The 12,208-nt window shown below is 44.1% G+C and overlaps 1 protein-coding gene across 1 annotated transcript; it reads right to left on the bottom strand.

Annotated features, from left to right (window-relative positions):
- Window positions 1-789: 789 nt before the first annotated feature.
- LOC109571839 (cationic amino acid transporter 3-like) lies at window positions 790-9,966 on the bottom strand. Its single transcript, XM_019978354.2, is given in 13 exon segments — window positions 790-1,458; window positions 1,624-1,732; window positions 2,005-2,120; window positions 2,123-2,164; window positions 2,365-2,552; window positions 6,567-6,669; window positions 6,772-6,911; window positions 7,080-7,302; window positions 7,480-7,592; window positions 7,819-7,996; window positions 8,798-8,956; window positions 9,529-9,558; window positions 9,561-9,966. Coding segments are annotated over 13 exon segments (1,929 nt in total). The 3' UTR covers window positions 790-1,336.
- Window positions 9,967-12,208: the final 2,242 nt, after the last annotated feature.

Genomic DNA, 12,208 nt, shown 5'->3' with positions numbered 1-12,208 from the left:
GACCCACCTCCCAGAATATTGGAAATAAAAGCAAAAATAAACAAATGGGACCTAATTAAACTTAAAAGCTTCTGCACAACAAAGGAAACTATTAGCCAGGTGAAAAGGCAGCCTTCAGAATGGGAGAAAATAATAGCAAATGAAGCAACTGACAAACAACTAATCTCAAAAATATACAAGCAACTCCTCCAGCTCAACTCCAGAAAAATAAATGACCCAATCAAAAAATGGGCCAAAGAACTAAATAGACATTTCTCCAAAGAAGACATACAGATGGCTAACAAACACATGAAAAGATGCTCAACATCACTCATTATCAGAGAAATGCAAATCAAAACCACTATGAGGTACCATTTCACGCCAGTCAGAATGGCTGCGATCCAAAAGTCTACAAGCAATAAATGCTGGAGAGGGTGTGGAGAAAAGGGAACCCTCTTACACTGTTGGTGGGAATGCAAACTAGTACAGCCACTATGGAGAACAGTGTGGAGATTCCTTAAAAAACTGGAAATAGAACTGCCTTATGATCCAGCAATCCCACTGCTGGGCATACACACTGAGGAAACCAGAAGGGAAAGAGACACGTGTACCCCAATGTTCATCGCAGCACTGTTTATAATAGCCAGGACATGGAAGCAACCTAGATGTCCATCAGCAGATGAATGGATAAGAAAGCCATGGTACATATACACAATGGAGTATTACTCAGCCCTTAAAAAGAATACACTTGAATCAGTTCTAATGAGATGGATGAAACTGGAGCCTATTATACAGAGTGAAGTCAGCCAGAAAGAAAAACACCAATACAGTATACTAACGCATATATATGGAATTTAGAAAGATGGAAACAATAACCCTGTGTACGAGACAGCAAAAGAGACACCGATGTATAGATCAGTCTTATGGACTCTGTGGGAGAGGGAGAGCATGGGGAGATTTGGGAAAATAGCATTGAAACATGTATAATATCATGTATGAAACGAGTCGCCAGTCCAGGTTCGATGCACGGTACTGGATGCTTGGGGCTGGTGCACTGGGACGACCCAGAGGGAGGGGAGGGGAGGGAGAAGGGTGGAGGGTTCAGGATGGGGAACACGAGTATACCTGTGGCAGATTCATTTCGATATTTGGCAAAACTAATGCAATATTGTAAAGTTTAAAAATAAAATAAAAAAAAAAAAAAGTTATACAAAGTTACAGTCACTTTGTCCATGAACAATAAATACAAGGCTCTAAGTGCCTCCACCTTCACAGTCCATAGAGGCTCACAGCGTCCTTTGAACCAGAAGATCCTCCAGTGCCTGAAAGGATTCCATACAGCATCTACTTCCTGTGGTTAAGATGACTCAGCACCAGGAATGTTTTTGTCAAGAGTCTGGAAAGTGGAGGCTGGTGGCTGTTGATCATTGTTCTCGTCCAGGCTGTGTCGGATCCCATATCCAAAGTATATGACAAATCCTAGTAGGGAAATGAGACAATGAGAAGAAAAAGTAGGTGCTCTCCTCACTTACAAATGCCCAATAGACCTCCTATTATGGTGTTTGACACAGTCTAAGGGAGGTGGTAGGAAGATGGTTGGATTCGGTCACTCAATAAGCCTCTTTATCCCAGAAAACCACTTACCAATGGCATTCCAGATGCCAAATTGTGTCCAAGTCCTCGGGGTCATCAGCATCATCAAGTAAACATTCACAAAGATGCTCACCAGTGGGAGGACAGGCAGAGCAGGGACCTGTGGGCAGAGTCAGTTTATCCCTGGACACACTCCAGATGTCTGAAAGGGAGACCCTACCCAATGTGGGCAGGACAAGTTCAGTGCAATTCAGGCTGTATGTTCAGTGCCTACTGAGATTGTGTATGTAAAGCACTGAGTGTGCATCATGGAAGGGTCCGTTTGTTTTAGCAACTTGTCTTCTTCTCGGGCCAGCAGAGGATGTTCAGACCTCAAAGCATGCAGACTTCATTTATCCAAGGTAGACACTTTGGACACATAGGGTCACCTACCCTGAACATTAGAGGAGAAGGGTCCTGGGGCTGCCTCCAGATGATGACCGTGACCCCAGTGATGAGCAGCAGCAGCAGCACAGCCACTGTTGTGAGCACGGGGTCTCCAGAGAACTGGGCCACTGGGCCAGGATCAGACTCAGGATTATCAGCAGGAGAACTGCAAGGGTCAAGGTGGAGGAGAACAGGCTGGACCCAGAAGACAAAGATGTCAGGACCTTGGGTCACACCCCTCCCTGAAACCACCAACATCAGGAAGGGCCATAATATCTCCATGACTCCTCCTGAACAGCCAAAGGCAGAATCCCACCCCATCCTGTCAATTTCAGAATGGGACCAAAGAAAAATTCCACTGCTCACCAAGCAGGGAGGCACATCCATAGACAATCTGGCCAGATTTCTGGATGGGGATGGTGCTGGTAGGGAACCACAGACTCTTTAGAATCCTTGAAGTGCTGGCTACAGGTACAGAGTCCAAAAGATGTTCTTCAACTTCAGGCTCCATTTCAACTTCCTCCTCTGTTTTCTCATTCAGGTCTGGCTGGTACCTGAATAGAGGTATTAAGGCAATAATAACAGTCTCTTCTGACAAAACGTGATCCACTGGAGAAAGGAATGGCAAACCAATTCAGTAGTGTGGCCTTGAGAACCCCATGAACAGTACAAAAAGGCAAAAAGATAGGACACTGAAAGATGAACTCCCCAGGTCGGTAGGTGCCCAATACACTACCGAAGATCAGTGGAGAAATAACTCCAGAAAGAACAGTCTTATGGACTCTGTAGGAGAGGGAGAGGGTGGGAAGATTTGGGAGAATGGCATGGAAACATGTAAAATATCATGTATGAAATGAGATGCCAGTCCAGGTTCGATGCACGATACTGGATGCTTGGGGCTGGTGCACTGGGACGACCCAGAGGGATGGTATGGGGAGGGAGGAGGGAGGAGGGTTCAGGATGGGGAACACATGTATACCTGTGGCGGATTCATTTTGATATTTGGCAAAACTAATATAATTATTTAAAGTTTAAAAATAAAATAAAATTAATTATTAAAAAAAAAAAAAAGAATGAAAGGACGGAGCCAAAACAAAAACAACATCCACTTGTGGATGTGAATGGTGTTGGAAGTGAAGTCCAATGCTGTAAAGAGCAATATTGCATAGGAACCTGAAATGTTAGGTCCATAAATCAAGGCAAATTGCAAGTGGTCAAACAGGAGATGACAAGCGTGAACATTGACATTTTAGAAATCAGTGAACTAAAATGGACTGGAATGGGTGAATTGAACTCAGATGACCATTATCTCTACTACTGTGGGCAAAAATCCCTTAGGAGAAATGGAGTAGCCATCACAGTTGAACAATGAGTCTGAAATGCAGTACTTGGACGTATCTCAAAAACGACAGAATGATCTCTGTTTCAAGGCAAACCATTCAATATCACAGTAATCCAAGTCTATGGCCCGACCAGTAATGCTGAAGAAGCTGAAACTGAATGGCTCTATGGAGATCTACAAGATCTTCTAGAATTAATACCCCCAAAAAGATGTCCCTTTCATTATAGGGGACTGGAATGCAAAAGTAGGAACTCAAGAAATACCTGGAGTACAGGCAAATGTGGCCTTGGAGTACAGAATGAAGCAGGGCAAAGGCTAATAGAGTTTTTTCAAAGAGAACACACTGGCCATAGCAAACACCCTTTTCCAACAACACAAGAGAAGACTCTAAACATGAACATCACCAGATGATCAACACTGAAATCAGATTGATTATATTCTTTGCAGCCAAAGATGGAGAAGCTCTATACAGTCAGCAAAAACAAGACCAGGAGCTGACTGTGCCTCAGATCATGAACTCCTTATTGCCAAATTCAGACTGAAATTGAAGAAAGTGGAGAAAACCACTAGACCATTTAGTTATGACGTAAATCAAATCCCTTATGACCGTATCCCAGTATACAGTGGAAGTGAGAAATAGATTCAAGGGATTAGATCTGATAGAGTGCATGAAGAACTATGGACAGAGGTTCATGACATTGTACAGGAGGCAGGGATCAAGACCATCCCAAGAAAAAGAAATGCAAAAGGCAAAATGGTTGTCTGAAGAGGCCTTGCAAATAGCTGTGAAAAGAAGAGAAGTGAAAGGCAAAGGAGAAAAGGAAAGATATACCCATTTGAATACAGAGTTCCAAAGAATAGCAAGGAGAGATAAGAAAGATTTCTTCAATGATCAGTGCAAAGAAATAGAGGAAAACAATAGAATGGGAAATATAGAGATCTCTTCAAGTAAATTAGATATAACAAGGGCACATTTAATGCAGAGATGGACACAATAAAGACAAAAATGGTGTGGACCTAACAGAAGCAGAAGATATTAAGAATAGGTGGCAAAATACACAGAAGAACTATACAGAAACATTTTCATGACCCAGAAAACCACGATGGTGTGATCACTCACCTAGAGCCAGACATCCTGGAATGTGAAGTCAAATGGGCCTTAGGAAGCATCACTATGAACAAAACTAGTGGAGGTGACAGAATTCCAGTTGAGCTATTTAAAATCCTAAAAGATGTTGCTGTGAAAGTGCTGCACTCAATATGCCAGTAAATTTGTAAAACTCAGCAGTGGCCACAGGACTGGAAAAGATCAGTTTTCATTCCAATCCCAAAGAAAGGCAATGCCAAAGAATGCTCAAACTGCCACACATTTGCACTCATCTAGCACGCTACTAAAGTAATGCTCAAAATTCTCCAAGCCAGGCTTCAATAGGACGTGAACCATGAACTTCCAGATATTCAAGCTGGTTTTAGAAAAGGCAGACGAACCAGAGACCAAATTGCCAACATCTGCTGGATCATCAAAAAAGCAAGAGAATTCCAGAAAAACATCTATTTCTGCTTTATTGACTATGCCAAAGCCTTTGACTGTGTGGATCACAACAAATTGTGGAAAATTCTTAGAGATGGGAATACCAGATCTCCTGACCTGCCTCCTGAGAAATCTGTATGCAGGTCAAGAAGCAACAGTTAGAACTGGACATGGAACAACAGACTGGTTCCAAATATGAAAAGGAGTACGTCAAGGCTGTATATTGTCACCCTGCTTATTTAACTTGTATGTAGAGTTCAGTTCAGTCACTCAGTCGTGTCCAACTCTTTGTGATGGCATGAATTACAGCACTCCAGGCCTCCCTGTCCATCACCAACTCCTGGAGTTCACCCAGACTCACGTCCATCGAATCAGTGATGCCATACAGCCATCTCATCCTCTGTCGTCCCCTTCTCCTCCTGCCCCCAATCCCTCCCAGCATCAGAGTCTTTTCCAATGAGTCAACTCTTTGCATGAGGTGGCCAAAGTACTGGAGTTTCAGCTTTAGCATCATTCCTTCCAAAGAAATCCCAGGGCTGATCTCCTTCAGAATGGACTGGTTGGATCTTCTTGCAGTCCAAGGGACTCCCAAGAGTCTTCTCCAACACCACAGTTCAAAAACATCAATTCTTCGGCACTCAGCTTTCTTTACAGTCCAACTCTCACATCCATATGTGACTACTGGAAAGTACAACATGAGAAATGCTGGACTGGATGAAGCACAAGCTGGAATCAAGATTGCTGGAAGACATATCAATAACCTCAGATATGCAGATGACACCACTCTTTTGGCAGAAAGTGAAGAAGAACTAAAGAGCCTCTTGATGAAAGTGAAAGAGGAAAGTGAAAAAGTTGGCTTAAAGGTCAACATTCAGAAAACTAAGATCATGGCATCTGGTCCCATCACTTCGTGGCAAATAAATGGGGAAACCAATGGAAACAGTGAGAGACCTTATTTTTTTGGGCTCCAAAATCAATGCAGATGGTGACTGCAGTCATGAAATTAAAAGATGCTTGCTCCTTGGAAGAAACGTTATGACCAAATTAGACAGCATATTAGAAAACAGAGACATTACTTTGCCAACAAAGGTCTGTCTAGTCAAAGTTATGGTTTTCCAGTAGTCATGTATGGATGTGAGAGTTGGACTATAAAGAAAGCTGAATGTTGAAGAATTGATGCTTCTGAATTGTGGTGTTGTAGAGGACTCTTGAGAGTCCCTTGGACAGCAAGGAGATCCAATAGGTCCATCCTAAAGGAAATCAGTCCTGAATATTCTTTGGAAGGACTGATGCTGAAGCTGAAAATCCAATACTTGGGCCACCTGATGCGAAGGACTGACTCATTTGAAAAGACCCTGATGCTGCGAAAGACTGAAGGCAGGAAAAGGGGATGACAGAAGATGAGATGGTTGGATGGCATCACTGACTCAATGGACATGTTTGAGTAAACTCTGGGAGTTAGTGATGGACAGAGAGGCATAGCATGCTGCAGTCGATGGGGTCGAAAAGAGTCGGACACGACTGAGTGACTGAACTGAACTGAACTACTAACTCAACATCAGACAATCTATTCATCTCTTTCCTCCCTTAAGCAGACCAGGATATATAGAAAGCAATGTTAAACCAGAAGACAATCACCTCCCCATCAACCGCCATGGGTCCAAGGCCCCCAGCTTAGGTATAGTGGAGCCTCACCTGAGGACAAGCACAGAAAAAGTACCAAGGATGTTACCAAACATCATCCCAGTTGACATATGTTCCACAATATGTTGGAGGTCCAAGAGTAACGCCATCATGGCTAGAATGAAGGCACAAACAAGGTGGAGAAGTAGGTGAGAAATCACTAGAAATATCCAAGTTAGGAAATTGATTGGAGAAGGGGTGCGTTTCATTTATTCACCTGCGAGGATTCCAGAAGACATTACAGCCATAACAGGGGTGCCTGTGCGGGGATGGATCTGGGCAAGGCCCCGGAAAAGGAGCCCATCCTTGGCCATTGCACAGATCAACTGCGACATGTAAAACATGGTGCCCAGAAGGCTGGAAGAGAAAATAGAAACAAGTGTGGGGACATAGAGAAGAGGGATAGACTAGTGCATCTCCTCCCTTGTCTACATGGAGTAGGGTGTCTTGCTCTCTTGTCCCTCATACCAATGGACAGATGCCTGAGAATCTGACAGTAGTCAGGGAGAAAACCATGGCACTGACCTGTATAAAAGAGCACACAAGAAGACAACAGCCATGACATATCTGGCAGGGTCCCACTCAACGTGGAGAAAAGCCTGCTGTAAGGGGCTGTAAGGATGAATCTGGTAGTAGGGCACCATGAGGGTGATTGACGCCGAGACACCAGAGTATGCCAAAAAGCTGATGAAGATGGAGATCACCATGCTCAAAGCGATGGAACGCTGAGGATTTCGGGCTTCTCTCCCTGCAGGCATGTGGAAGTACTGGGTCAGGAAAACACACTGGTGTGAAGGCAAAAAGAAGAAAAGATCCCCTTTCCTCTTGCATCTTCCAAAGCAGGTTAACCATCTGCCAACCCCTGTTCCCAAGGCAGCTGAAACTGTGCCCAAGCCCCTGATGGGATCCACAATAACCATGTTACCTTTCATGACAATGCCATCAAAACCAACAAATGAGTAGAAGCATAGGGCTGCTCCTCGGAGAATCCCATCAAAGCCAAAGGGCACAAACCCTCCAGAACCCAGAGGGCCCAAGCTATGGTGAGAGAAGGAATGAGGAAGAACATGGGTGGGGTGTGCTCAGCCATCTCTACTGGATTCCTCCCTTCATACCACAAGTCCTGGGCTCCAGCACCCCCAACATCTGATCATGTGGATTCACCAGCCCAGATCTCTCTAGTCCCTATCATATTCCCAGCTCTGCACTGCCCCCTCCTCCCCTTCAAAAGAATTTCTCTGGTCAAGGGTCATAGCCTCCTAACCTATAGATATCACTGGATCCAGATGTGTTCAGTCTATAGTCCTGTTCTGTGAGTTCCCAGTTGTGCAGATCTCCCTTAATGAAGCCAGAGATGATTGTGAAGATTGGAACAAAAATGTTGATGCCTGTGAACACTTTGATGACCAGGGGTGATGCATAAGAGCCCAGAAGCATTACTCCTATGGGATAGATGGAATATGAAACACTCAAAATAAATAAATCCATAGAAAGAGAAAGGAGACTAATGGTTCCCAGAGGTGGGAAGTTGCAGACTGCGGCGAGGACACTGACTGCTCAGCAGTCTTTCTTTTGGGGAGATGAACATGTTTGGAAGTAGATGGAGGCGATGGTTGCACAACATGGTGAATGTTCTAAGTGCCACTGAATTGTACACTTTCAGATGGTTGATTTCTTATCTCACAATACATGTCTATGAAATAATCAGGTTGTATAACTTACACTTATACAGTGCTGTATGTGATATATATCTAAATGAAGCTGGGAGATAATAATAAAAGTATTAATTTTATGCTATGAGGACTTCCTTTCAGTTGAAAAACAAAGCAATCTTTGATCTCAGTACGGAGGAAGAAGCTTGTTGGTCTAAGTCAATGATTCTCAGCGGGGGTAATTTTGTTTCCCAACCAGCTGGCACTGTCTGGAGACTTTCTGGGTGTCACAGTTTGGGGGCAGGAAAGGCATCAGTGGTGTCTAGTGAGTAAAGGCTGGGAATGTTTGCTACTCCACACCCAACACTGATGTTTTAAAAACATTACAATGCATAGGACAGCCCCCCATACTAAGAATGATCCAGCCCAATTTGTCAGTGGTGCCAAGGATAAAAAACAGCAGTGTGTGTCCTCCCCTCCTGTCACCTTTCCTTCCAGTCTTAACCCCCCTCATTCTGCACCCAAGTCTTTCCCTCCCCAGCTCCTGCTCCACACCCCACTCTTCTCATCCTGTCTCTGTCCCCTTCTCACCAATCATCACAAGCAACAGGGCCAGAGCGACAAAGTCTGGGAATGTGGCTAGGAAAGAGGGCATATATGGAGAGAAAGTCCCCTCTAATGCCTGAGAGATGTGGTTTCCGATCAGGCTGTCAAAGGTGATGCTCCACACTTTGGACAAACTGGCAGTGGCTGCAGAGGCAGAAGAATATTCATTAACAAGCACAAATTTATTCTTGACTATGTGCCATGGGATATATTATGAAAGAAAGACAAAGTACCTAATCTCAAAGAGTTTCTCCTCCTGGGGTGGGAAGAGCAGACCCAGATAACTCACAAAACAGGTCTCACTATTTGGTATAATTAGGAGGAGATCAATGTTATGCAAGAGAAGAACACAGAGAAGTGGGACTAGGGAGGCTGGGAGATGAGAGCTGAAAATTTTAAATCACGTGGTAAAGGAAAATCCCACGAAGACAATAGCTGACCAAAAACTTCAATATGGTGAATGGATGAGCCTGTGGGCCATGCCTCCCTCTCACCCACTCCCTACAGTCCCCTTTCCTTCCGGTTTCCTGGATCATCATTTAAGGAAACAGAATAGAGCTGAGTACAATGAAGTTGTGGGGTTTTCCTGCCAATGGTATCCTCCTCCTCAACAAGGTAGATAACAAAGTGTTTGTGAATGAGAGAAGACCCCAACCCTCCTTCCACCTTGCTTCCTGATCTTAAGGCCCACACTTTCCCCCACTCCATCATCTCACCAATGACTAAATACAGGATGAGGTTCCAGCAATGATGAAGGCACACAGTTGTCCCATTGTGACATAGCTGTAGAGATACACAGAACCAGAGCATGGTACCTGGGCCCATAACTCAGCATAGCAGAGCCCACACACCACACAAGACAGGGCGGCCACCAAGAGGGAGATGATGGTTGCTGGTCCAGCTATGTATTTGGCCACTGCACCAGCCACGATGTACACACTTGCTCCCAAGGTGCTGGCCACACCAGAGCCCACCAGGTCCAGCGTGTTTAGATGAGCCACGGGACTCTCAGACTCCTCTATGGGCTCCAGTGGCCACCTGTGGACCAGCTTCTGACCAAGTTGGTGAACATATTGACGCAGCATCCTTGATGGAGTTGAGGAGGCTACGATCTGCTGAGGAATGCAAGACACAAAGTCATTAAGAATGTCCATCTTAAACAACAAGGTCCTAACTGTGTAGCCCAGGAAACTATTCAATATTGTGTGATAAACCAGGATGGAAAAGAAGATGAAAAAGAATGTGTATATATATATATATATATATATATATATATACACACACACACACACACATATGTATCACTGAATTTGTACAGCAGAAATTTAGCCTATCCCTTCTCCAGTGAATCTTCCCAAACCAGGAATCAACCCAGGGTTTCCCACATTGCAGGTGGATTATTTACCAACTGAGCTATCAGGGAAGAGGCTTTAAACAACACTACTTCAATAAAAAAAAAAAGTCCCATCTGCCCTTGATCCTGGGAGTCCAATTCCATGGAGCAATGGAGTGATGGGGAGCAGGTGGTAAAAGGACACATTGATCAAGTTCTCTGTCTCAGAGCTTTGGTTCCTTAAACGTAAATACATCTTTTAATATGATTCAAAATTACTGGAAAGGTTGCTTGAAGGAAAGTGAGATGGAGTGGATTCTATCTCCCCAAATGTACCCGTTTGGCAGGCAGACTGTTTTGAGCTGAAGGCAGTTAAGACCCAGCAGACTCTGGAGAAGCTCCTTGCCTCTCTCTTAACTGCTCAAAATAGTTGGATTAGGGGACCTAAGCCAGGAAGAGAGCTATTACCAGAGAGAACTTTTTAATCTCAGAAGGTCTCCCCTGCTTGGAGTGGCAAACATTTGTTCACCAAGCGTTTGCTCTTCCCATCTTCCTTTGAGCTGTCTTCCTCCCCTTTGAAGCCCCAGATTCTTCCCTTGTTCTGTTAAACTCACGATACCATATAAGCCTCCATTGCTTGACTCTCTTGAGCCTCAAGTTTTTATGGGGTTCTCATACATAACAATCTGCCTGCAATGCCGGGGACCTTGGTTCAGTCCCTGGGTTGGGAAGATCCCCTGGAGAAGGGAAAGACTACCCACTCCAGTATTCTGGCCTGCATTCCATGGACTATATAGTTCATGGGGTCACAAAGAGTTGGACACAACTGAGTGACTTTCACTTTCACAATTTCACATATATAACAAATTAAATTTGTTGATTTGTCTCACATCAATTTACTTATTAGACCAGCTAAAGAACCTGGATATGTTTTTTGCTTCTTGGGAAGAAAAAGCCTCAAATGCAGTGTTGACACACAGAAGCTGCTTAACTGGTATAAATTGAGTGGATAAGAGGGGCTTCCCACGTGGCTCAGTGGTAAAGACTCCACCTACCAATGCAGGAGATGCAGGAGACAAAATGGCAACCCATTCCAGGATTCTTGCCTGGAAAGTCCATGGACAGAGGAGCCTGGAAGGCTACCGTCCAAGGGGTTGCCAAAAGTCAGACATGACTGAGCATGCATGAATGAATAAATGAATGGTTTAATAAATGAATGGTTAAGAATATGATTTTTTAATTGAAATCAACCAGCTCTGGAACATAATAATTTTTCTGAGTTTTCACAAACTACATACCACCTTTGCCCTCTTTTCCTGTATAATGCAGGGAAAATTGTCATCATCATTATTTCATCCCCTCTTTGATACATATGAAGTGACTGTTTTAGGAGCTTGGTAATCAAAGAGCTCAGACTCTGCATAATTTTTTCACCAAGGATCCTGGAACCTGAGAGCTTCCTGTTTCATTGCTTGCAGAGTGACATGGAATAGGAACTCTGCTTTGGGGCAGAGCGAGATGGAATTGTAGGGAGGGACAGACTCTAGACTAACTCAGTCATAGCATCAAACCAGAGAGGTCTTCCAACTGCTTGGAGGGAGGGGGGACCAACCTTCATTCTGAATTAGAAATGACAGGACTCTGTTTCCTGCTCCTTTGAGGCCTGAAATGTCTCCTCACTACATGGCTCTGCAGGGCTAGGATGACCACGAGTTACCTTCAGGGGGTTCTCTCTTCTGATACTCTTAAGTCCAAGCCCAGCACTTTGGTTAAGAGCAAGGTTAAGAACCCAGGAGAATATTATTAGAATATTGGCTTCCTCAACACCCCTGTGTCTTTGAAGAAGTCATTCACTTATACGGACCTCCATTTTCTTCTTGACTATGTTCTGCTGATGAAATTAAAAGATGCTTACTCCTTGGAAGAAAAGTTATGACCAACCTAGATAGCATATTCAAAAGCAGAGACATTACTTTGCCAACAAAGGTCCGTCTAGTCAAGGCTATGGTTTTTCCAGTGGTCATGTATAGATGTGAGAGTTGGACTGTGACGAAAGCTGAGTG

This window comes from Bos indicus, chromosome 18 (assembly GCF_029378745.1).
Source record: "Bos indicus isolate NIAB-ARS_2022 breed Sahiwal x Tharparkar chromosome 18, NIAB-ARS_B.indTharparkar_mat_pri_1.0, whole genome shotgun sequence".
Taxonomy (NCBI): domain Eukaryota; kingdom Metazoa; phylum Chordata; class Mammalia; order Artiodactyla; family Bovidae; genus Bos; species Bos indicus.
The sequence above is the reverse complement of the archived record's forward strand: the minus strand, read 5'-3'. Positions and strand labels throughout refer to the sequence as shown.